General features: G+C 43.7%; 2 protein-coding genes across 2 annotated transcripts in view; both read right to left on the bottom strand.

The window, feature by feature from the left end:
• Nucleotides 1-3,511: 3,511 nt before the first annotated feature.
• On the bottom strand, nt 3,512-24,398 carry Pex19 (peroxisomal biogenesis factor 19). Its single transcript, XM_037422733.2, has 8 exons — nt 24,200-24,398; nt 21,182-21,225; nt 18,522-18,684; nt 14,092-14,174; nt 13,129-13,293; nt 12,525-12,701; nt 9,409-9,450; nt 3,512-3,780 (listed from the first exon to the last, which is right to left on the bottom strand). The coding sequence occupies exons 1-8, from the start codon at nt 24,297-24,299 to the stop codon at nt 3,718-3,720; spliced, it is 837 nt and encodes a 278-aa protein (XP_037278630.2). The 5' UTR covers nt 24,300-24,398; the 3' UTR covers nt 3,512-3,717.
• The window catches only part of LOC142814225 (uncharacterized), a 367,645-nt gene continuing 365,992 nt past the window's right edge, over nt 24,297-25,949 (bottom strand). Inside the window, exon 4 of the mRNA XM_075892534.1 lies at nt 24,297-24,426. The gene's annotated coding sequence lies outside the window, so the exon portion shown is untranslated. The remainder of the gene's footprint in view (nt 24,427-25,949) is intronic.

Below are 25,949 nucleotides of genomic sequence, written 5' to 3'. Positions count from 1 at the left end.
TGTTACCACACATGGTTGCATGTGTGGAGCTGTAGCAGTCGCTGTGTGTGCTTGGTGCAGCGTGAGCTGTGTGTAGGGATGGTACAGTCTCATTTGTCTGTCCGCAAAATGCCGTCTTTACCGATAAAGCGGACGTTCATCAAACTGGAAGATAAGGCTGCAATGATTACCGAGGTGTAAAATTGCCCGATGACGACGTGACAATGGACTACTTTTTAGAATGCGAGTCAAGAACTATGAAATTACTGCAGGGAAGGGTTCGGCAAAATAAGGTTATTGAATTTTGGCAATAAAATGTGCTTTTAGTCACTTCCCTGTATCTCCAGCCCCATTTTCACGCCAGTGAAAATCCGGCAAGAGCAATTATTTTCTTTCCCTGCCGATCTCTTTATTGCAGATTTCAAGTATAGAGAGAGAGATAGAGACAGAAAGTGAATAAAGAAGAAGGAAGAGGAGAAATATAGAGAAGGAAATAGATAGAAATAAGTGGAGACAGGAAGAGATAAAAAAGAGACAAGCTACAAGAAGAAAGAAAGAGATGAAGAAAGAGAAAACCAAAGAGAAAAAAAAAAAGATAATTGAAGGGAAACGAAGAAGGGCCTCCACCTCCACACTTCCTCCGGGCTTGGCACGAATAGTGCGAAGCTGCCTTTCTTCCTCTTCTTTTTGAAGTACCTGTCAGAGCTGTTTTACGGTGCACAGTAAACGAGAAACAGTGCAAACCACCGGACAACAGTAGTAGCGCATCATCAGAGCATCCCAATGTCCAAACGGCCAAAACAAGCACTCTGGTGCAGTTCCCATTTACGGTGATGCATGCACTCTTGCAGCCTTACAAGCGAAAACGAGCAAGCACAAAGACAATCCTAAAGTTTATTTTGGAATAAAAAAAAAATAAAGGCCTATAGTTGCAATTCCTTCTAAAATGAGACCATCAAGATGCCCAGCAAATATTCTACACTATAATGTTTTTTTTTTGCCAATAAATTTTCATAAATCGCAATACTATTTAAGCTCCACTTGCTTTCACATACGTGCCCAAAATCGAGGCAATACTCTGCCACAACTAAAATGACAAAACTGATTAACAGAAGCTTATTAAATACCTTGTTAATTATTGGCTTGATGGTAGATGGATATAGCATTATAAAGTTGCAGAGCGTGCCTATTCACGACATACCATTTTGTAGAAATTAAGGAAACTAGCAAGCAATTCGAGATACTATTAATAATCGAATTTCAAGGACCAAATCGAAATTGACTGCACCCAGCATGCATTTAGTGCAGCTCCTCTGTTACATTGGATCAGACCGGAACTGCCTGTGAGAAGAATGTGACTAAGTGTGACTAAAGACGCGTCGCAGCAGTATCTATTTGTGAAAAGACGGTAAGTAGTCTCACTGCACCAGCAGATCGCTTCACCTTATCATGTAACGCACCATGTGCTTACCCGTTTATTGTAATCTGAGCACAAGGAAACTGCAATAACCTTTCTTTCTCTGTGAGGTATAAAACTCGGCGGCAGCCTTTCTGGTGGTTCTTTTTGCAGACAGGCGTCATAGTTTCTCGCTTATGTTCATAATGTAAAAACGTGCTAAGTTGACAGCAGAGACGCCGCAGGAGGCATGAAGTGGTCGGCGTTACCAGGTAGAAGAAAGGGTTTATTCTGCGCTTGCAACTCATTTTATGGAAGGGGGAAAAGGGGCAGAGAGGGAACGAGGAGAGGGAGAAATGCATGCATGTTCTGTCTTGCGTCCACTTGGGCAAATGCTGGCGTTGCAACAGACATAAACAGATAAAAAACACACGATGTACTCCAGAATACGCAGCCTACTTTTGTGTTTTTTCAGAATGCTTGCTGATTTTTCTGACCATATTCTGGTTCAGCATGCCCGGATTCAAATTGCATCTCTTTTTCTGTCATGTATATTTCCATTTTTACGCAAGCGAGGCGGCGTTTCCTGAACACCAGGTGTGAACACTTGCAATCTTACCTTTAAAATTTCATGATGGATATCTCAAACAATCTGTGCATCTCGCAGTTAAAAAAATGAGTGTGCTGTAAATTGGCATGCACAGTGCCTTTTTAATATAAAATATTCTAAAATGAATTGGTAAAAAGTTAATTACCGAGTGTTTGCTACTTGGTAACATAACGGTCCCTTTAGTTGCAGCCTCTACATGCAGTATGTGTGCAAAATGACTGGAATGTGACTATTGTCAGATTTTTATAAGAATCTGTAATGTCTAGAAAAAAAAACTACCCTGTGTAGAGGCAATGTCATGGAATGGATACTGATTGTATCTAGTTTACTAAAACAGCCGACTAATGAACACAATGCAGGCAAACACGCATGCTGTTCATGAAAAGTCACGCCCACTGAAGAAAACAAGCCAACACTGCTTGCAGATTTCACCCTGATATTAACATGTTCATTCGCTCAGAAGTTGCCATGACAGAAGCTTTACAGCCACATCAGGCACGATTTGATTAGAAAGCTAAATAAAGCAGTGGAAAACAAGGTAATGAAAGCCCTATGAAGGACAAAATGCAACATTTGCAAGATGCCATCTGCACACACTTATGCAATACTTCTTTTTCACACATACCACAAAACTCTGAGCTAGCGGCTCCTTCTCAGCCCAAATAATAAAAATAATAATAACAACATTATGTGACGTTTTACATCCCACCACCACGATACAATAAGGAATGCTACAGTGAAGGGCTCCGCAAATTTCGACAATCTGGTGTTCATGAATGAAAATCACACCGTACACGCCCAGTACATGGGCCTTATAGCATTTTGCCTCTATTGAAATACGACTGCCGTGGCTGGCATTTTTGTACCCAAAATTTCCAAGTCAGCAGCCGAGCACCACAGCTACTGTTCAACAAGGGTGGGAACCCCCCCTCCCCACTTTCCAACAAATCGAAAGTACTGGCTAAGTGGAAGGGGGACCTTTCCAGAACCCAACACAGCCAAACAGTGGGAAACATGCCATAGAAGCTGCTCATGCAAACCAAATAGTTCCGGGCATCAAACGCGGACGTTGAAGATTTGATGATTATGTACGTAATGGATATCTAGAATTGCAAATACAGTTTTAAAAGGCCATGCATTTGCTCGCAGAAAAGTGAAGGTCACTATAAATGTTGTGCAGTAACATTTAGGATGAGATCACTATGTGGGAAAAATTTACAGTGCAGCCTGCTTGAAGATCGGGTGCCTAAACATGGTTGAATGGAATTTGAGTGGGACACCGAGTGCCTGAACGGAATGCTTAATAAGGGTGCGCAGAGGAAGGGGTTGAGGCGCTTTTCTAGAACTGGGCAGAAACTAGAAATAAACATTGAAATCGGGCGGGGCACCTGCTCAAAATTTCGCGGCAGTTCAACACGAAGAAGCACCATTTGCGTTCTCGTTCAATATGCCGGTCAGAGCCATCAAATGACTAACCAGTATCACATGAAAGGACCCATGATACACCTTCCTATAAGAGATTCCGGTTATCGAGAACATATACAAAATTTATTCGCTACGAATGTACACAGTAAAATTACTGGAGTGGGAATGAACAGTCACCATTACCACTAGAGGCATTAACATTTGTCAACATAAATAATACCAGCTGGTAATTAATTGTGCGTCGCAACAAAGATTTCTCTGAGAATACGAATATTGCACTAGCTGCCGCTCGCCACCTCGAAGTAAGTCACATGACTGCACACTGCTCGGGCATCCCTGGAACACGTCCATCCAGGCCAATGTCAGGTCCCTGCAAGTGAACAATGTGCCTCGCTTATTAGAACAACAGTAAAGTATTTTTCTTAAGCGCCGAGATACTCTTGGCTCTGATTGTCTGAGACCTTGAGCCAAATGCGAAATTGAGAGACCTCTACATCTAGCGAAACGCTTTATTTGGCACAGACTTTTGCCGTGCTAGTCCCCTCCTCCTGATATTTTTATTTTTTTCCATGGGAAAGAAAGCAAAAACAGAGCATTGCAAGGGGGTGCCCGCCCCCCCCTCAAAAAAAAATTCGGCTAAGCCCCTGCTAGTGCCCAACCAAAGTAAAGGACATGCTGCTTACAGTTATTCTTAATGTTCCTCTACAATATCAGTGAAGCTGTGACATCGTCTCAGTCTAACCTTTAATTTCTGAATTTCATTGGTGACATTCCTAGGCTACACTGCACACTTGAGACATGTTCTTGCACTGAACCGATTTATCTCTGCTCAAAGGTTGGCATGGGCAGGTCATGCTACCTCAAAGAGGTGGCACCATGATGTGTCCCTGTGCTGCCCATATTGACGGCTCCAATTGAGCACTTGCCACCTAGCGGCCATGCCTGGAAACGGCGCTAACAGGGTCAACCTTGAAAAGAGACATGTTACCATGTTGCGAGTGTTGAGAAGCGGCCGCATACTCCCCTTATTTTTGCCATGCCGCACATACAAGCCTGAGAAAGAATAAAGTGATGTGCAAAAACTATTGCCATATGCTACATTGCGTGGCATCGTGGTGGAAAAATGTCAAAGTATCGTTCTGCCACTTCCCGAAAGATATAGACAACGTGCGATAAGGAACAGTGCAAATCAGAGACTCAGTGTCGTAGTGCTACTCATTCTCAAATTAAGCTACTGCACTTCTTCCCCCAAACGTGTTTGATTTTGACTGAGTGAGCACCCACACATGCACACAAATGCACGTGCGTGTGTAAAGTGCACCTATGTGTGTTCGTGTGTACACACAGTAGACTCTCAGTAAATGAAAATCTGTTATACGGAACTGCTGCTTGAATGGAACAACTTCCTCTGATATGATTGGCTTTGAACATGAATGCTGCAACCCCTTTCATCTCTCAGTAAACAGCCCTGTTAAATGAAACACATTTTCACGGTCCCTTCAGGATCCGTTTCATGATAGTCTACTGTATATTATGTTTGTGCAATCGTGGCGTGCCTAGCGTGCGTGCATATATCTGTTTTGAATATCAACTACTGCCACCAAGAACAAGCAAGTGTTCGGAAGCACACGACCTTATTCATTAGAAACCTAATAACGTTGATAAATGAATGCAAAGAAAGGAGCACTCCTATTACAATCGAAACTACAATTTGCCTTATCTCATGATACACTAGACCAGACATAGCTCCGTTTTGTAGTCAAGTGAACGGCATGCGTATTCAGCTTTTGATGGGACAATGGAACTCATTGGGATACATGCAATCTGCAGCACGAGTCACAGTGTCATCATCATCAGCCTGACTACGTCCACTGCAGGACAAAGGCCTCTCCCATGTTCCGCCCGTTAACCCGGTCCTGTGCTTGCTGCTGCCAATTTCTACCCGCAAACTTCTTAATCTCATCTGCCCACCTAATCTTCTTCCCCCCCCAACCCGCTTGCCTTCTCTTCTCTGGGAATCCAGTTAGTTACCATTATTGACCAGCGGTTATCCTGTCTACGTGCTACATGCCCGGTCCATGTCCATTTCCTCTTCTTGATTTCAACTATGATATCCTAAACCCCTGTTTGTTTCCTAGTCCACTCTGCTCTCTTCTTGTCGCTTAAGGTTACACCTACCCTTCTTCTTTCCAATGCTCGCTGCGTCGTCCTCAATTTAAGTTGAACCCTCTTTGTAAGTCCCCAGGTTAAGGACTTGCCTGTAGCAGTGGAGCAATGCAGCGCAAAAGGGCGAGCACCTTTCGGAGAGACCCACCTCGGGCTCGCTAGACGAGTTCGCCAACTTGAAGTACAGTAGTGAAATCTCAATGATACAATCACAGTTGATGCGAATTTCACGATGATATGAATTTTAAGGTTGTTTTGGATGGACTGTATTATATAAAATACACCGTGATTCGTAGTTATACGAATCGTTTCCTCAGCCACTGCAGATGATACGAATGTCTGATTGATCGCTGCATGCCAGCGGTTCAACGCGGCAATAACGTCGCGAGGCCGACGAAAAAAAATCGGTTCGAAATCAATTTTCCCACCACGCGATAGCATAGTATCGACTTTTTGCTTAACGGCTTTGGCTTCACTGGCTGCTCTATCTCTCAAACCACGTGATGTCAACACAACCAGCTGCAAGTCAACATAACGGCGAAAGCATCGGCGGCGGGTAGCGGCGGCGCTATCGCGAACTACCCGCGCGGCACGTCAAATCTCACGGCCTTGACAAGGACGCGGTCGTCGATAGCCTGGTTTGGATTACGATCACTACTAATAACACCGGAAGTAGAAGGTGTAGCAGCAGCAAGTCGGCTCGCCCGAACCTGTCTTTTTGTTGCACTGCGGGCTAAATCCGTCACCACCGCTGTGTCCGCTCGTGTCATTTCGGCTGGTGTGTTTTCCGAAATAACGTTCGTAAAGGTGTAAAATGTTTCTTTTCAGTGCCTTGTATGCATAATTAAAACCCAGTACGAACTTCAGTGATCAGGAAATGGGCAAAATGGAATAAATTCTCAAGCGGCGATGGGGGCGACAGAGGTGGCATGTATACGTGGGGCAGAACGAATGTGAACGTTTTAGGCGGGCATCCTCGTGGTTTTCCAACCGTGCTGGCATTTTCTCTTGAATTCTCCAATGCGAATTCTCCAAGACACATTATTATTTTTTTTTTTTCGTGTCGACTTCGCGGCGCGGTTTTCCGGCTGCTTACCGTATTTACTCGATTCTACCGCGCCCTCGATTGTAACGCGCACCCGATTTCCACCGCGAAAAAAAAAAAAAAAAGTAAGACATCGATTGCAACGTGCACCCATTTTTCTCGCTGGCCCGCACGATCACACCACTCGAAAAAACGACTCCTCTAGGGAGCGGGTTCCATTTAAATATGAAGTACGGGCGAAGCTTGTGCCCATCTGACGTGTAACAGAGCATTGCCGTCACTGTAGTTTTACCGTGGACCGATGTCAGCACGCGAACTTGCTTCGCCCCCTTCTTCTCGACGGTTGTGGTGCCAGGCATGTCGAAGTAAAGAGGCGTCTGATCGGCATTCCCGATTTGCCCAAGCAAGTAGCCGTTGTTGCGCCGCAAGTTTAGAACGAACCTCTGAAAACTGTGAAGCTTTTCATCGTACTCCTCCGCAAAACTTTTCGCATATGCATGTTCCCTTTCGGAGGGAAAAGCCTTTCCTCTTCATAAAGTTAGTTAGCCAGCACCTGCTCGCTTTAAACTGGCTCCGCATTAGACCTTTTTCTAAGACTAATTGCATAGCCCGCACTTGGAGCAGTTCTGTCGTCCCGGGCCGCTGTGCCGCTCGCTGCTCAAGCACATACTCGCCGAGCAGCTCTTTAATTTGCGAAAACCGACCCTGCTGTGGTCCACTGAAGCCTTTGCGTGAAGCTTTGCTGTCGACAATCTTCTGCTTTTGTTTCCGCCGGTCCCGCACGCACGTTTCGGGAACTCCGAACGACCGCGATGCGGCCCGATTTCCGTCCGTATCTGCACACATGATGACTTTTCTTTTAAAAGCGGCATCGTGGTGCGCTCAAGTTTTTGGAGTCGGCCCTTTGACGCCGTCGATGCTAATGCACTACTAGATGACGAACTCCTCAGCACACGTACGAAGTGCCGCACATGAGAAACACATAGGCAGAAATGGCCGACGCGCCATACCGACGCACGTAGGGGGCGGCCATTTTGGATTTGCCGATGGCAATAGATTGACCGTAATTTTTTTGTTCGTACTCGATTCTAACGCGCATGCGATTTATGAACTGGCTTAACCGGAAAAAAGGTGCGCATTAGATTCGAGTAATTACGGTACGCAAGGAAGCGAGTGAATTTCCAACGAGTTTGGCCGCTTTCGCTCGCTCTGATGTCAACAGCGAGCGCGCTGCACTAGCAGCATGAGCGAGGAAACTGCAGCACTTAATTAAGAGATGGTGGAGGCAGGAAAGTTCAAAAGAACATCACAGACTTTTTTTCAGCAAAGTGTAGTGGCCAATGAAGTTCTTGTTTATGTTTTTTATCAGCTTTAAGTTGTTTTTGGTTCATACGAATTGGGGCTGAGACGAATATTTTACGCACTCCCTCCGAATTGGTATCATCGAGATTCTACTGTATCTGATGTGGTTTGCCAAAAAAGCTCGATGTTTGCATGCAGAGGGCAATTATTTCCGCTGTTTCGGCAGTAAAATTCTATGTGCCGATGAGAATGAAGTGGTCCATGACCAGCACCTTTTCGCCTTAAACGAAGCAACGCAATCTGACACCGCAATAAAGCAACTTCGGCACACCACCAAGGGAAAGTGCTGCTTTGAGCCTATTAAGTGTAGCCATTTTTGTTTCTTCGACCAGTGTTGCCAGCACACAGAGCATTTTGTGTAGTTGCGAATAGCATTAGGGTGAGAAGAGAGTTTCATGAGCTTTTTAAGCGAAGCTACCAAAGGGCTATGATTGGAAGCAACTTGCCGTGCAGCAAAATTTTTATTTTGCAGCACTTTTAGGCAGTGAAACTTTTAACTTTGAAGCGACTCAAAGCTGGCAATATTGCATCTGTGAGCACTCTGGAGCAGCTAATTTCACAGTGAAGAAGCAAGTTGCATTTCCATTCAGACAAATGAATTACTATACATTAAACTTCAGTGCGACCTATATAAATATCTCGAGTCATATCAAATCTCGTCAAAAAAATTCTCTCCAGGACACTCATTATTTCTCTCCACTGCTCAAGAAAAAGGGTTTCATGCAATTGGATGTTCTGGAATAATCTTCATGGCAACATCTTCTCGATGCAAGTCAATAAACTGAATACTGAATAAATGAAATTTACAGCATAAAATAACACTCTAAATACAACTATGTGGTCTTCAATGCACAGTCCTAAATCTAAACCTTGGGTGTTAATGCTGCCCTTTAAATCAGCGGAAGCGACACACAACATCGAGATGTTCAACAGTGGCCTAATTCATGGGTGTCCGCAGGATTTTCGTTGGGTGTGGGAAAACGAATCATGGTGTATCGTGGCTGGTGGGGGACGGGGCCAGTGCACCCTTCACAACCTCTAGCTAATACCTAATGCTAAAAAAATTGTGCAGTGCCTTATGCATTCTCTAAAGGTGAAAGCTGGCTTCTTTTTGTCAGTCTATTCTTATGACTTTTTCTACTTGTATTTAGAAATTGCCTGAGCTACCAACAACGTTTCTAGAACAGACTCTGCCAACCAATAGAAAGCATGCAGGCGTGCCGCTTCATCTGCAGAATAATCCTTGGTCTCTGGTTGTGACTTTCGTAGCCCCATGCTCAAGCTGCACAAGTTTTGTTGCCCAGGCAGTGCAATTGCTGGTCATAGACACCGTCAAAGCACACACTGTGGTGCGGCAAATTCAATTTGACACACTTTGACGTAGTTGGCACAGGAGTGGAATCAATGTGAATAGGAAACACTTACAATTTCGACCAGGTCTTTAGGTGGATGCCCGCACTCTTGCATCTGAAAAGAAGATGAAGGGAAAAAAAGTTCCACATTTCAAAATGTGTGCACTAAACTACTGCTTTCACTCTGACCAGTGCCTTTTTGCAACTGTCTTCCCAGGTTCTCAAGAAAAAAATCTTTAAGGTTTCAGACTCGATCAACAGTAAATTGATCGACATACGTGGCTTGAGGCTGCTTCATTACGAATCTTTTCTTTCAAAAGCTCAGCTTTCGGAGATTCATACTGGAGCACTGTAGCCTCCCAACAAGTACAGGTGACATCTTTAAAAATGGAGCTTGGGGCTGTAGTCAAATTTCGCACATGTACAGTCATTGCATCACAACACACAACTAAAGGAGTTTGAAGATACTTCCACCAGCAGGTACGAAAAGATCCTAGTTTTTATTTATTGTAAAGCAGTCAAGTCTCCAGTAATCAACAAATGAAGAGATCAAGGAGTCTTAATTTCGGTAAGCAATGAGCAGCTATACAAAGGCAACACACGTTGAAGTGAAGGAAAGTGTGTTAATTAAAGTTTATTCTTTCGGGAAACGCTTCTCTAAGGCACTCGTTGCTTGCGAGACGCTTCCTCAGGTGTTTTTCTATAGCGTTCTCTTAAGGTCCTCCTCTAGGACGCACTTCTTCCAAGGCACTTTTCTAAAACACTTTTCTAAGGTGCTCGTTGCGTTGCTGGCAAGCAAGCAAAAAAAAGCAAAGCCTCAGAAAAGTAATCCCCGAAGTACCAAAAGTTGTGTACTGCCACAATAGCAATCTTAGGAACATGTTGGCTCATGCAAAAGGAAACCAGCATTCTAACGCCTGCATAACACCTTGCTCTCATCCACGATGTAAAACTTACAAACACCTTCAAGATGATGTTATAGTTGAAAGCACCGTAAGTGAAAACGTCTAATACATGAAATCAAATTTTACCTGCACTAGGTCAAACATTACCTACATGATCAAATGTTCATATTGTCACAAACAGTACATTGACAAAAAGGAACAGCCTGTTAATGTTTGATTAAATGGGCAAAACATGCACACAGCAAAGAAACTACTGAAAGCAGTGGTGCATTTTAATGCACCAGGTCACAAGTTTGACTATCTCAAGCTTTACATACTCTACTCATACTTCTGGTACCCAAAAGACAGAAAACATAGTCGTACCTTACTCACAAGTTCAATAAGCTCTAGCCAGCAGGTATACAAATTTCTAAGGAGGCTCCTGCATCCATCTGATATGGTACATACACAGCAAAAACCAATAAATGGGTAAGTCCTCCTCTTAGGCTTTCTAACCTAATTACTGTTTGGTAATCACAGACAACTGTGATTCAGTTGAACATCTACCGCTTCTCCCCCGATTTTTTTTTCCTTCTTCTTATTCACGGGATACTTCTTCGCAGCGGCCTCTCCCCCCCCCCAGCGTCTACAGTTGCCATTTCCTCCTCGTTTGTATGAATTGGGGGATGGGGTACGAAGCATATACACACTCGCGCTAGGAAAATCAGCCTCAGCCTTGGAGAGGACAAGTCCACCCGTCGCAACGTCAGCTCAAGCACACAACTCCTGTTTGTAAATTTTTCATCACAAGCTTTCATCTTCCCCTTCCTGCCATTTTTTCATATACTATAAGGAAAGCTATTTTGCACCCTGCGAAAAGCTACCATGTGTCTATTTTGTGTGCCCAAAACCATTGTGTGTAAGTGGCACAAACAAGAAAAGGAGGTTTTAGGCAGCACACAAACCAGGAAATGTTGCAACGGATTCCGAGTGAGAAAATGTCTTGACTAGAATTACAAGCTTCCAGGCATTCTCAAGCAACTTCAGGTAAACCAAACTTTTCAAGGCAATAGCCCTTGACTAGGCATGTGATCGATCATTCTTCAATTGCCTGAAAGCCAACAAAACTGGATTACTAAAGGAAAGAAACTGCCTGCGTAATATCACTTTCTATGAGGACACATCGTGCTAGCCGCCTTTTTTTTTCCTATCGTAGACATAGTAGCAGGCCATGGTTTTAAAAAATCTTGCAACATTTTTCACAGATGTAATTGAATTGAAGCTAATCAATAAAGGAGCCCAGAACACCTTCCTAAGTAACCATTGAATGGCTTCACCAAAAAAGTTTATTGACTCATGAATTGATCACCACGAAAGTTTTTAGAAACCATGAAGTACAGACGGAGTTAAAGAGAGGGTCGCACGCTCTAGTTGCCTTCTTTCTCCTCTTGTCCCGATTAGCGTGCAGTAAGGTGGGGGGTTGTGGCAGGGGAAAGTTTTATACCAACATGTCGACAGCAGCTGAAAGCTCATCATCTTCAACAGCTTCCACCATGGTTGAGTTTAGCGACATTGCGTGCACATCGCATCAAGTTAAAACGAAGCTCCTGAGTGCCGCATGCATGAGTGAGCTAAACTATGGTCACGAACTGATGAACATAGTGATGCGAAAAGCGCCACCAAAATCCAGTTGTTTGTGAATGTTGTTTTTGCTGGTACGTATGCATTGCACTATTGCAGCGTTTCGCACTTGGCGCGCTGTATTAACTTGGTTGCAGGCAAGTATGACTGTATTAATGAGAGGTTGGTACCACTAAACAATGCATCTACAGGCCGCGACGAGAGAACACGTCCTAATCACATAATTTTTCTGAAGTAAGGAGACTCAAGTTAGCAAGACTTTATTGAACACAAAAGCGCCACTGAACGTATTGCTCACCTCTCCATACTGAAAGACATTCTTGAACACAACACTTTGAAAAATGAGACGCTTTGCAGGTGCATAGATAGAACTTATGACGTAGGTATGCAGCACAGACAGGCGGTGCATGTAATATAACATGGTAAGGAAGTAGTTACACTGTAGTGATCTCCACAAGCTAAAAAGGACAAAACTTGTCTCCTCTCTAGCTGGCAAGCACCATCAGCGACACTAGACATGACATCAACAGCTCACTCACTTCAAAACTAACATGCCAAGGATCACCTCTCACCAAGAGAAGATACCACTTATCGAAATGCTGGCCAGTTCGTCTGAGGCCTGTTCATTCGACCTGTGCGCCCAACTCTCACCGGTACGACCTACCTTCTGCATGAGGCTGAGCACGCGCTCAAAGCGTGCCTGCTTGACCTCGGCCCCATCCGAGGCAACCTCGGCCTCAAATTCCTCGCACACTTGCCGCATGAGACCGAACTGGCGATTGTACCGTTCGTACTCCTCGTCTGCTAGGGAAGATCGCTTGTCAGCCAGCCAATCGGGGTACTGCGCAGGAAACAACTTTTGTCAACATCTCTCAACATACCCCAGAAACTGTGCAGGCCAAGCGCTGTCACGACATTCACAGTGCCAGAGAGTGATGTTGCACATTCATTGCAGATATTGCACTTGTATCTTAATGCAGAAGTTATGTTTAAAGCATCATTTATTGTCGTCAGCATGCATACTGCCCATGTAACTTTAAGACCTCAACCACTTCTGGCAGTGCTCATAAGTGAAAGCTGTTCTACTTTGTCATTTCTTGTTTCTATTTCACAGGTACATAGTTGTAGTTTCAGACGTCACTTACCTAAGAACGCAAGCAAAAAAAGTGTTCATCATGCAGAATTTCGACAATCACACAATAACTGTTTGAAGTGGTGGTCCTGTCCAAGCTCCACAAAGAGTATTATTTATGGGCTCAATACACCACCTTGTCAACAATGTCCCTCAGCGCTGGATAGAGAAGATCCTTGGAGAGCAGGTTTTGCATCATGCCTTGCATCATCGAGATCAGACCGTCCCCTCCGCCACCACCACCTCCTTCAAGTCCCAGCGAGCCAACCAAGCGCGAAAGCTCGTCTTCACTTGGAGGGTCCTGGAAAAATTAACGCATTCGCCATACAAAGCACAGTGTCCCAGCAAGGAAAAGACAATGAATGTGACAGCAACAAACTGTAATCTTACTCGAATTCAGGCTGACGCCCAACTCTCTTGGATCCGATCTCTCGCTATGCCACAATTTACACTAAGATAATGAAGCCAAGAAAGGTATAAGGAATGGTGATCGTACTGTATTAGCTGTATTGCTATAATTATGATGTGTGAAGAACATCCAGTCTACAAAAAGAGAACTAGCAGCCGGCAGGGACATAACCGACAACTTTTGGATAACGTTCCGGCTGGCAAAAATGGAAGTGTTCCACTCTCACCACCACGGCAGCGGGCTACACTAAAGCTCCTAACTTTGCATTCCCATAAATGCCCTACATAATGAACAAGAAGGCAAATGTTGCCGTAATTAACTTGGAAAGTCATCAGTAGCTTGATCCTAAGGTTGCAGGTCTGGTCCCTGCCGGTGGAATGTACTCTCTTTGTCCAATTAACCTTCTCTACATTTATATTGATATTACTACAATACAGTTGAAACGACACAGTTAATGTCCCCAGTACTTTTTTTTTTTTCATCTTACAATTCATCTTCTCAGAGCTCTAAGAGAAGTGCCCAATTTCTCAGTGCCTTTACAGTGTGGTGCCTCGAGGCTGCTTTCTTAGTCGTCAAAAATGGAAGGAATGTTTGAAGGACGTATGTCCTCACATAATATTTCACACGAGGTCAGTGGTTTCTTCTACTTGGCAAATAGCTGTACTAGCCCAAAGTAAAGGCAATGCTTACCCCAAAGGCAAGGGCTGTGTCTGAGATGTTCCGCAAGGTTTCATTCAGCGTGGCAGCAAACTCCTCATCTGAAGCAGCAGATGCTGTAAATCAAAGATACAAAAAAGTTGCACTTTCCCCAAGACTACCAACATAGAAATTGATAAGCAAGCTGTAAATTTCCAAACAAGAAGTGGTAATAAGCACTGGAAGATCTTATGGCACTTCGTCACAGTTGGGTGATGGTACTTTATACTCCAGGCATTTTGAAGTAATACACAAATTGGTCATATCGATTGATTGATTGATATGTGAGGTTTAACGTCCCAAAACCACCATATGATTATGAGAGACGCCGTAGTGGAGGGCTCCGGAAATTTTGACCACCTGGCGTTCTTTAAAGTGCACCCAAGTCTGAGCACACGGGCCTACAAAATTTCCGCCATCGGAAATGCAGCTGCCGCAGCCGGGATTCGAACCCACGACCTGCGGGTAAATTGGTCATATCGGTGCTAACATTATTCACATAACACACTATGATTATTGACAATTTAATTTCAAGACTAAGAGACACAAAGCTACTAACAGAGCATCAATACTGTTGCGCACATGACCGACAACCAAGACCACAGTGAATGAAAATTGCTTGCCATTCCGAGCTAGAAAAAAAGAGGAGGATCAGAAGGATCTCTAACTAGTCAGCAGCTCCTGAGCTCACCCTCACAACCTAATAAAAGGCCTCTTTCAGCCTTTAATGACCTCCTTCAGGTGTAAGAATATTTTGTCCTTCTGTGCAAAGCTGAATATCGAAATGTGCTTCAAAAGCATTCCCCCTAAAGTTTGGCACTTGCTTCTGCTAAGCGATTTATCTATCACTGCCATAAGTGCCCTGTATGAACTGTGACAATACCATAACTGTTAGAAGTCCTTTATACCGCCACAGCTTTAGAAGTAAAGCAAAAATGCGAATAATTACTTATTCTCCTTCTATGCTGCGATTCGCAGCCAGTTCTCACGTCTGCCCTTTTTGCTGGTGGCAACTTTCTGCATGCAATGATGGAATTTCTATTCTTAATTTGAGTTCAAGTTGTGCTTCTGATGTAGCTACACAAGCTGAGATGCAAAAAACACTTTCCGTCATAACTTTGACATTTTTGCCCCTTCCATTAGCGATTTGCGACACTTGTTCTTGTGCAATGTCTTTTTTTTGTTGTTCTTGCTATGTTCTTGTAGGAATGTTTCTTTGGGCAGCCATTTAGTTATTCCTTTGTGTTTTTCATGAGCCAAAGTGAATCACTGCTAGGGCCTAGAGTTGTTCATGAGCACACTAAGAAAGTAATAAGTGGCAACTACTCCTCTGCGACAGATAAGGTGGGCCTTTATACGGCTGATGTAACAATGAGCTTCCAAGTGAACCACTCCGAGGCCAAAAGGTGTCGTTAGCAAACAATAGAGTTTATTCTTCCTCGAACGACGCCAGTGGCAAAGTGGCCATGGTGAGTCAAAATTTGTAAAAGGAACCAAAGAAATTCTAAACTATAGCAAAAGATGTCGCCAGCAACCCACAGGCACTAGCAGAAGATGTTACTGAGGTAGTTCACCGAAGCACAATTACATGAGGAAGCTAAATGTGAACTGTCTCTTTGTGGAAAACTTCTATTAGTGCGATGAGGGTTGGGACGAAATAGAATTTCATCTCCCCTTACCCCTCTCCAGAAGGAAATTGCCAGACTAGTTTTAAACAAGGTTTATTAATTCAGTCAGTGCTTCTTTGATTTGTTTATGCCTATAACGAACACTAGGCTCTCAATCCCTAGCTGCCACGTCTGTTCACTCTGCAGAAACAACTTCCGATTGGGGTTGCAAAATGTTCTTTCTGTTGTTGTGCCACAAATTTCATTCCTATTTTTAGCACCAAAACAACCACCCATGGAGACTAGACCTTTGAAGTTCAACATGGTCTCATGACTTCAGTACGGTGAAGGGTGGGTCCCTTTCACACGGATATAGTTATCCCAGTGATTGCACAATGGACACCTTAAAACAGCTGTAATTTGCTGTTCAAGCATAAAAGCAGAATTTTTCAATGTACAATACATACTTTTTTACTATATTTTCACATGTCTATTTTTTGAAATGGTGCGCTTTTTTGTAAGTGCAAAAGTCGTGCGATTCTGCAAGACCAGCATGCCTACATTTCATTCGTGAGTACGATTAACTAAGCGTGAAAGCATTTGCAAAGAGATAGCTAAGCTTCTTATTACAAGGAAACAGGAGAGGTCTTAGATGTCAGTTACTTGCAGCTTGGGCAATGCAGCAAGCACAGATTACGGCCGTAATAAAACCTATCACCATATCTACGCTATTGTACTGCTTGAATAGGTTGTTCTTAAAGGAAGCATTATGATGCAATAAATAGAAAAGGCCACTGCAAGATGTCATAGTAATGTTATGGCATTCATATTACCCGTAACAAAAACGAAAATACTACTTTGTTATCATTATCATCAGTTTCTGTGCGAGATGCCATGGCAGTCCTGCAGTAGTCACAGCTTCTGGCTCATGAACACCATTTACATTTTGGGTGGAAGTGTGTAGGTGTTACACGTGGGACACAACAATTGTTTATGTGTTCTCTGCCGAAACTCACAACGCCACAAAGACAACGTTAACGGTCTGCTTCGAAGCACTCACAATGCCGCGCAAAAGGGATGCTCGGACGCCAACAATGGCAACCCAGCGATGTTGCCAATGGAGGTGAAAAAACTTTTGCCAGTGCAAGCCAGAAGATGTGGCTTTGAATTCAGCGAAATAGATGCTGCTTTTCTTTCAAATACTGCTGTTACTTACAAGTTCTATGCTTCTACTTACAAGATATTCAGTGCTTTGTGTGAGTGTGCATTTTGCAATAAATGTACTGCTAGTGTCATTATATTTTATCACGCTGAGTGAGTTCAAATTACATTTATATCATAGAGAAGTGTATCTTATCATTTTTTTCCCGTAAAAGCTGTAAAACGTTAAGGGTTCATTTTACACAAACGGTGTGGCTTATAAACTGCAAAGCGTGTTAATTCTGTTTAATGTTATCTTTACATGCAACCAATCATGCTCTGCAGTGGTGCTATGCTTTCAAGGAGCACCAGGTGACAAGGTGGCCCGTGCACCAACTAAATATGCAAATTGAAAAGCAAAGACTGATGTGTCATCACCTTCACCGCAAACAACACAAGGATACCTCACTAACTCCATTCACATTTTTATCTCTGTCGACACTCCCTTCGCTTTTCCTAGTTTCAAGTGCACACTCAACCCATCAGCCGTCTGCTTTGTGTGCCCTGAACATTATAGACATCAATTCCTAGCACTGAGAGATGATTAACACAACAAGAAAATGGGTGTTATGCTGGAGCTCGATTCAATAAAATATCTTGCAGCGAAACTATGAGCACTCAATGTGCTATTTAGAAAACATTTGTAAATGTGATTTGTACAAACAAGGTTTTACTGCAAGAACTTATTAAGCTCTTCCTGATATAAGGGGCTTTTAGCTTGTACGTATACTTCTTTATGCTTCCATGTTACAGGATAGCGTATAGAATGTGTGCATGCGAGTCTTTACGGAACCTAAATCTTTACGTAATGTAAGCTATTAGCCGGATGGGCTTTACGTTTGTGGCTCTATCTCGCAAATCCACCTTTGTTCGTAAGAACTCGCAATATCCGCATTGTGGAGACTCCAACCATCGAGCCAAAATAAACCGAAGTGCGAGGGCCCAAGGCGATTACATTGTTTCAGACGGATTACCGAAGCCAGAATGGCCTAGAACATTGAAGCCATAAACGTGAGCCCCCTGACAGGTTCGATAGGTAGCGCCATCTAGCGGGGCCAAAATGAAGCAGGCAATTGCAAAATTGTTATTGCAAAAACATCGTGCTTTGTACGTCTGGAGTAATAATCTCGCAGTGGCATTATGACGAATAAATTACCTTTTTAATCATTTTCCCCTCAAAAAAGTTACACGTAAGCCAACATATTAATGACTATGGTTACATTCGATCTAACCCAAGTTAAGTATAGTTTAAATGCAGTTTGCATCACCATGTGTAGTTTGAAGAAATGTAAAGGTATACGTTCACACACAAATATAAACGTTTAGATATGGGGAGCTAAAACGATGAAGATATGCATTCTGATAACACAGTGAATGCAAACAGGCACCCAGTAACAGGTTAAGGTAAAGAAGTGTATGTACAAGCTCAAAGCCCCTAAAATACGAGGTCATGCACTCATCCAAATGACTTGCACTTCAAAATTTTCCGCTATTAGCTGTTTAAAACATTAACATGCATAATGTTGGTTTTTACTTAAGCCAATGACAGCAACATTGTTTTTTAACACAAATGGTCATGTGTGCAGCTCTATGCCAGGTAATGAAATTGCGAAATACCAGCTCGGTTAGCGCTTTGTGCGATGCGGCTGAACTGCTCCTGCAACTGAGGGTCCTCCTGCAGCAGGCCTTGCATAACATCGGCAAACTGGTCAAACTCGGCCGTCCATGGATGCGGCCTCTCAGTGCCCGGCACTGGCTCTGCTGCTGTGTTTGGCTGCACCTGCGTGAATGCCTCGTTCATTGCATCTACGCTCGAAAAAATGTAAGCAGAACAAATTTCAGGACTCTGCAATCGCTCCTTAAGTCCGCAAGTGTGAAGCAACTTGCAAAAAATTGCTCCAAAAGTACATAACTGCCAAACTAGTATACTACATTTTGTCTCGTGCACATTCAATTTCTAACCCAGCAACACTGCCTGTGTTGTGTCTTTACATAGCACTAGATAAGGAGGCACAAAATGCCAGATGTTCATTTGTAAATGCTGGGCTGCTCACCAACTTGACCCTGACATTCTCAAGCAAGAGTGAGCAATGCGTAAGCGTGGTGTCAATAGCACTCCCTGAGAAAAAAGTTAAACTAGCTTAACAGAGTACAGGTTGATAGTAGTTAAAACCATGGCTTCCTACTGGGTGATTCCACGAGAGATCGGCACGGGTCCAAAAGTTGATATTTTAGATTTCATTGAGTATTTTATATTTTGTGCACCTCTCACCAGGTAGCCCGAAAGTCAACTTCGTTTTATGATTAACGGCATAACTTATGAGAAAAAAAATATCAAACTTCACCAACACGGAGGCACCAATTTTGTCACCTGTCATTTTCAAAAATTGCAGATGCTATAAAAAGACAAATATTTTTGTTTCAAGGGAGATATTTTTTACCTGAAATGCATGTCAGTTTTGCATTCGCACTGCGGATACTTGTACACGCTGTTTTACGTCTGCTTTCATTAAAGGTGAGAGACATAGGAACAGACGACAGATAGATCACTTTCGTGCTGCTGGTTTCACGCATAGTTGCATTGCCAGTAATTTGAGCCTCAAGGAGCGTGGCGATGGCTGACCACTTCAGCCGGGATAGAGTTTTTTTTTCAGATTACCTCATATTGCACAAAAAAGAAAATACCTTATCAAAGAAACTTCCGCAAGGTCGAAGACATCGGCCTGTTTGCCCTCCAGATGCTTTTGCCAAAAGCTGCCCGCCATGCACATAACAATGACCACGTCTGCCAGAACTGCTTCAGATGCCTCAGAGATATGCTGTCTTCGTCTAATGGCTTCTCAGCTGAAACAGCTGATGAGCCTGTCAATCGCCAAATTTCCTTTGTATGATGCTGAGTATCATTTCAAAAATAGCAACACAAACACATATGATATTTTGAAGAAAGTTAGTATCGAGTCTGGCACTGCGAGAGCTTGCCTCACAAATTATTGGCACAACATCGCAAAAGCATCCCAACACAGCACTGATGCTGCAAATTAAGCTAGGAAACAAAATTGTGAGTTGGTACTCGAGCAAAGCCTCACAATAGTAAAGTCCCCGATGGAAGAGGCTAGAAACATAAAGGATATTAGCGTTCCAGGTCATCTTGTGTAAGTGCTGCACCTGTTTCAAAACATCTTTGTTGATTTTCTCAGAACTTGTATTTTTGGTATTTTTCCGAAGGGAAACAGTCATAACATTTTTGGGAACAAAGAGTCTTCAATAAAACTTCGCACAGTTCCTCATGACGTAAGTGTGCCTCAACCTCAATCAGCAAATTAATGCCGGAATACTTAATATGGCTGCCCATAATGTGCAGGATTGAATTAGGAGTCTTAATATAAAGCCCACTTTTAATGAAATTCTTAATTATGAAAAATTAGCAAGAAGTAGGACTTGCTTTATAATGTTTACATGTGCATAAAAAGATGAGCTTTATAATGAAGTATAGTAAAATTTAGCGCTCATCGTATTTTAAAAAATTCTGACCCGTGATCAGATACCTTAAAGGGGTCCTGCGACAGTTTTCCGCGTAGCCATGGGATGGATGCAATAAAAATGAACTTATTTCCTCAAAAACACCACAAAATTTCTAGGATCAATTCAGTACGAGCAGCGTTACAAAGTCGACGACATATTGCTAGAGCATTGGGCATTGCTAGAGTTACAAAGATTTGTACCACACTACAATCTCATTCTTTCATCCTAAAGAAAAAAAACATTGGAATCTAAGCAGGGAGAATGTTATGGGGGAAAAAATATGTCACACGCGGCTCATGACCTTGAGCACTTTTTCTCTCGTCTTTTCTTCTTCGACTGCGTGGCTTTTCAGAGCAATCGTGTGTACACACGCGGACAGGTCGTGGCCTCCCGCGGTAGCCCAAGTAACTCCAGAGCGTGCCATGTTCAACTCAGCTAATGACGATACTGGGTCCTGTGACACACTGATTTTTCAGAAGAGAAAGACTTTGAGAATTTATTCTATATTCCAGGCCACATGCCGGGCTATATTTGGCTCACGTGTTTTTTGGAAGCCTCGACAACAGATCAACAGGGTTTTCTGAACATGATCGAAATGTATTGCAGGGCCCCTTCAAGAATTACAAAATCCAATCAGCATCATAATCACTGTTATAATATGCAAATGATGTGTTAATTCTTGCTGATGTTGCTTTTAGCAGATGGCTGTTCAGCGGATGGTGCAACAAATACTATAAAGTGATACTTTTTCTCACCTTGGCGGAGTCGCTAGAAGGCTTCTCAAAATCTTGCAGTGCACCTGAAAGATCACAAGAGGTTGAAAAGAAATGCCTCTGCCCCAATTTCGGCCCGAACATAAAGGTTTCAGTGAGGCTTGGCACTTAACTACCGACCCATTTCATTAACCAGTGTACCTTGCAAGATCATGGAACACGTCATATACTCTCACATCATGAATCATCTAGACTCATTCCGGTTCTTTAACTCTTCACAGAATGGTTTCTGCAGAGGTCTATCATGCGAAACCCAACTAGCCATCTTCCTTCACAATTTACACACTAACCTTGACCTCAATGTTCAGAGTGACGATATATTTTTAGATTATGCCAAAGCATTTGACAAAATAGCCCATAAAAGATTAATACTAAAACTTGGTCAGTTAAACATAGATCCCAATATCCTCGAATGGATAAAGGCTTTTATAACAAAGCGCTCTCAAACTGTTCTTATTAATAACACGACAACTTGCCCGCTCCCAGTAACCTCAGGTGTGGCACAAGGATCCGTCCTTGGGCCCCTTCTGTTCTTAATTCATATTAATGATTTGCTTACAACAGTTTCAGCTAACATCAGAATGTTCGCAGACGACTGCATCATCTATTCAACTATAAATAACCCTCTTGACCAACATGCTTTACAGACTGATCTTAACCACGTCATAGACTGGTGCCAGCAATGGCTAATGACTCTAAAACCTAGTAAATGTAAATCTGCAACTTTCTCTCAAGGTTCTGCTCCCCTTTCTTTTTCATATTCAATTTCTGGTGTTCGCATCGAGGCCGTTAACTCGTTTAACTATTTGGGGGTGACCTTATGCAATGACCTATCTTGGCACACTCATATTACAAATATCGTAGCGTCTGCCAATAAAACACTAGGATTCCTGAAACGCAACCTTCATCATGCCCCCACTCACGTAAAACTACTAGCCTTCAAATCACTCATCAGACCGAAACTGGAGTACGCATGCACTACCTGGAGCCCACACCAGTCCTACCTCGCATCTGCCCTAGAAGCAGTCCAAAACTGTGCTGCTAGATTAATTTATTCCACTTATTATTACCAAGCTAGCGTATCATCATTGAAAGTGGAATCCGATTCGTCTAATCTCTGTCATCGTCGTCGTATTGCCATGCTATCTTTATTCCACAAATTTTATTACAACGGTTTTTGTCATCCACCTTACATCGTTCACCTTACGCGCATACCTCATCACCGCATCATGAACTGCAAGTGTCACGCCCATGTGCTCGCACCCTCACATTTTCCTCTTCATTTTTCCCCCCGAGCAGGCAGCAACAGATTGGAATGGCCTCTCCCACACCATTGCAGCCATTACTAATTCATCAAACTTCTTGGACAATTTAACAAACTTTCTTACCGAGTGAAGTCACCTGGCTACACTGTATACCCACCTCTTATGTATTACCGCCGTGAGGGGCCTTTAAGGAAATAAAGTGATGTGATGCTTGTTTGCTTTGAATTATCTGTAGTACACAGCCTAAGTCGATAGAATTGGAATTAAATTCTTGGCTTTTAAGCATCACACCAGCAATTTTATTGCAAGACCTGCTGTGGTGAAGCTAGGGTATATCTGGGGCGCGATTTTCGCAGTGTTGAATGCGCCAAAGCCCGTTTAGTTACGCAAAAATTAGGCGAGTCGTGATGTCATTGCGCTCTTCACCATGTTGACGCACGGAACCTGCCAGCTTATTCCCAGCGTAAAAAGGAACTAAATTTGAGTTATATTTCTGTGTTAACGTATGTGTGAATTTTATTTTCTTGATTTAATTTCAGCTGAAAGTGGGTGCTTGTGTGTGCTCTTTCCTGTGTCTAGGGTAGTGAGGTGTATTAAATCCCACTCAGGAGTAGCTGGTTTTACATTGGCTACACTGATCGCTACCTGAATGTCAGAGTTAAAGAGCCCGAACTTTCTAGTCAAAACTTTTGTCGGTTCATTCTAATTTTCCGCTCGTGTGAGACAAGCTTTTTTCAGATTTCTGTTTTTGCCAAAAACTCACGATGTTCTGGCCCAGGAAATAACAGAAGCGTTTCCGATAAACAGGAGAGGAAAATTGAATATACATGCCACGTTAACGGTTTCGTACATGTGCGAGTTAGAATTGCGCATTTCTTTGATAGATCAGAGGCGACCTTGCAATGCCCTCATGCCCGATGTGTAGCTTAGGTGAGGCAGCGCTGTTTAGGTATGTGAGGTGCGGCATGTATATTGTCTGCTGTACTCTTTTAATAAAATCAGTGGCGAAAGCTTCTTTTCCTCCGCTTTGCCTTTCTTCTAGTAGTGCTTAGACGTCCCAATGTGTTTTCCTCAAAACACTTACACGCAATTGCTTTTATCCAGTTGGGCCACCGCGTTACACGAGCGCTACTTCAGGGGCATCAGTAAGAACATAAGTTTGTGAGATGTGGAATAATTTATGCTACTACAAGCCACTTGACGTAAGCTCATTTATTTGATCTTTAGACTAATAGATAGATTTTGTGACAATCACAGTAACATCTTCTGCCATCTTCGTTAACAGGGGCACTCAGGCGCTGCGGCGATCGGAAGAAACGGCGCCCCGGTGCGATATCGTGGCGGTGTCATTTTATGAAGTGCACTACAAGTTGCAGCGCTGCATGAAAAGACAGCCAAAACACTGAACACTTCCACGGGTCAAGCAGCGCAGCGCTCTGGGCGACGCTTGAGTGCGGCGAGAAAAACTTGTTCCGCGCGCGGAACTTCCTTGATTATACCAGCACTCGAGGAAAACACCCGGAAACATTAGACAATGCGCGGGCCATTCATGAAACTTTTCCTTCTTGTCAAGAGACTCAAGGCCAGATGAGGTGACCAGAAGTGTCAACAGCACGCCGCTTTAAAAAAAAAAATCGCGCTTAAAGCAGCATTACTTTAAGACCTTCAGTCGTCGTACTTGAGATTTAGGTAATGAGGAAAAGCGATGGCAAGCTCAGGGCGGATACGCTCTTACTGTCAAGAAGGTGGTCAAGCTCCTCGTCAACAGGCTCGTCCTTCACGGTCACCGCAGGATCATCACTTTCATTCGCACAGTTCTGCTGCTCTGAAGCCATAGAGAAACTGAACTCGACCACATACACAACAAGCACTGCTCCGACCACCGCTCCCACCAAGACCGAAGGTGTTCTGTCGCTGCTCTTGTCTTGGCTCGATCATAGCTGGCTAGCTACTTGACTTGGCCTGAAAAGTAATTTAAAATTATGCAAAAAAAACAAAAAAGCTAGAAAATTTGTATTTTCAAATTTTTCTCAAGGTTTTTATGCCATAGTTGATGTTTATGCACAATTTTTGATGTATTAATATTACATTCACATTATTTTCATCAAGTTTTACGAAAAAGCACCTCGTTTAAAACCGGCGCGCGATTTAAAGAGCGCCGACTACGGAAACTGCGATGGTGTAGTGTGGTAGTGCTGTAGCATCGTCAGCAGTGTGTCATTTGGCGCCGAAAACATGGCTCTTTTTGCGATGAAGGCCTGCGGGGTCAAAGCAAACCAGGCTACCATGTCGCTGCACCCCGAAGTGTTTTATGGTAAGCAGAGATACAAAGCCTCCGGGGTCTGTAGTTTTAGTTGCCGCACTGGTCGTGCGTGTACGCGGGACTCGTGAATTTTCCGAAAACAATCACTGAAGCACAAAATTTTGAGAGAAAAAAAAAATCCCACATCTTCACGAAGTGAATGTGGGCGAGTGGGCAAAGCTAGGTCGGTAAGCTCCATAATCTCTACGTTGAAGTCGCCGACTGATATAAATAACAGGCCAACGCCGCCTCTAGAAAGACGCCTGCCGCATGAGAAAAAAAAAAAAAAAAACAGCTGCCACACCCTTTCTCTCCTTCAATTTAGAATGTTCTCGGTCACTAGCGTCACCTGTGGCGGACGGTGCGGCAGCGCAACACTTCGCATCACTGATCTCCACTAGGGTGGAGATCAGTGATGCGATCTGATCTCCACCACTGATCTCCACCCTAGTAGAGATCAGTGCTTCGCATAGCCTCTGAAACAGTAGTGTACAGTTGCAGGTCTCGAACAATTCTCGACTGACGCGCCCCTATGGGCCGCAGATGAAAAACGCTTAGCTGCGCAGTCAGTGCCTCCTGTATAAAAATCTGTGCCGGGCACACCGCCGTCGGGGGGCCCTCGAACGCCACTTTTCTCCGCTGCCGCTAGGGGCGCTGGGTAAACAGGGTGCCGCTGCTGCCATTCCGTCCGGGTGTTGCGCGTGCAGCCCATTCAGTGGTGCGCAACTTCGTTTTGTGGGACAGTTTTCGGCCAGTACGTGCGTAGAATGCTTTACGATGGCCTACTGCTGTGTTCCGCTGTGCAAATCGGACGAGAAAAAGAAACCAGCAGGGCTTTCCTTTCATGAACTACCCGCTGACGCAGACGCTCGAGCGCGCTGGCTTGCCGCAATACGACCAGACAAGTGGTGGCCGAACACCACCTCATGCTGCACCAAAGTATGCAGTCGCCACTTCAAAGAAGAGGACTTCATCGAAGGCAAGCGGCGACGCCTAAAGAATGGGACTGTGCCGTCAGTTTTTAAAGAATACCCGCCCCATCTACAGCCGAAATCAACTCCGGCGCGAAATACAGCAAGCATCGACAAACGAGTAAGTGCTACATGGCGCGCAGCGACTCCGCGAGCGGCAACGTTGCTTCAGCAGTGGAGGATGTGTTTGATTGTTGCGCTATGGACACATC

Source organism: Rhipicephalus microplus, chromosome 4 (genome assembly GCF_043290135.1).
Source record: "Rhipicephalus microplus isolate Deutch F79 chromosome 4, USDA_Rmic, whole genome shotgun sequence".
Lineage (NCBI taxonomy): Eukaryota > Metazoa > Arthropoda > Arachnida > Ixodida > Ixodidae > Rhipicephalus > Rhipicephalus microplus.
Note: the sequence above shows the minus strand (reverse complement) of the source record. Positions and strands in the feature narration are given on the sequence as shown.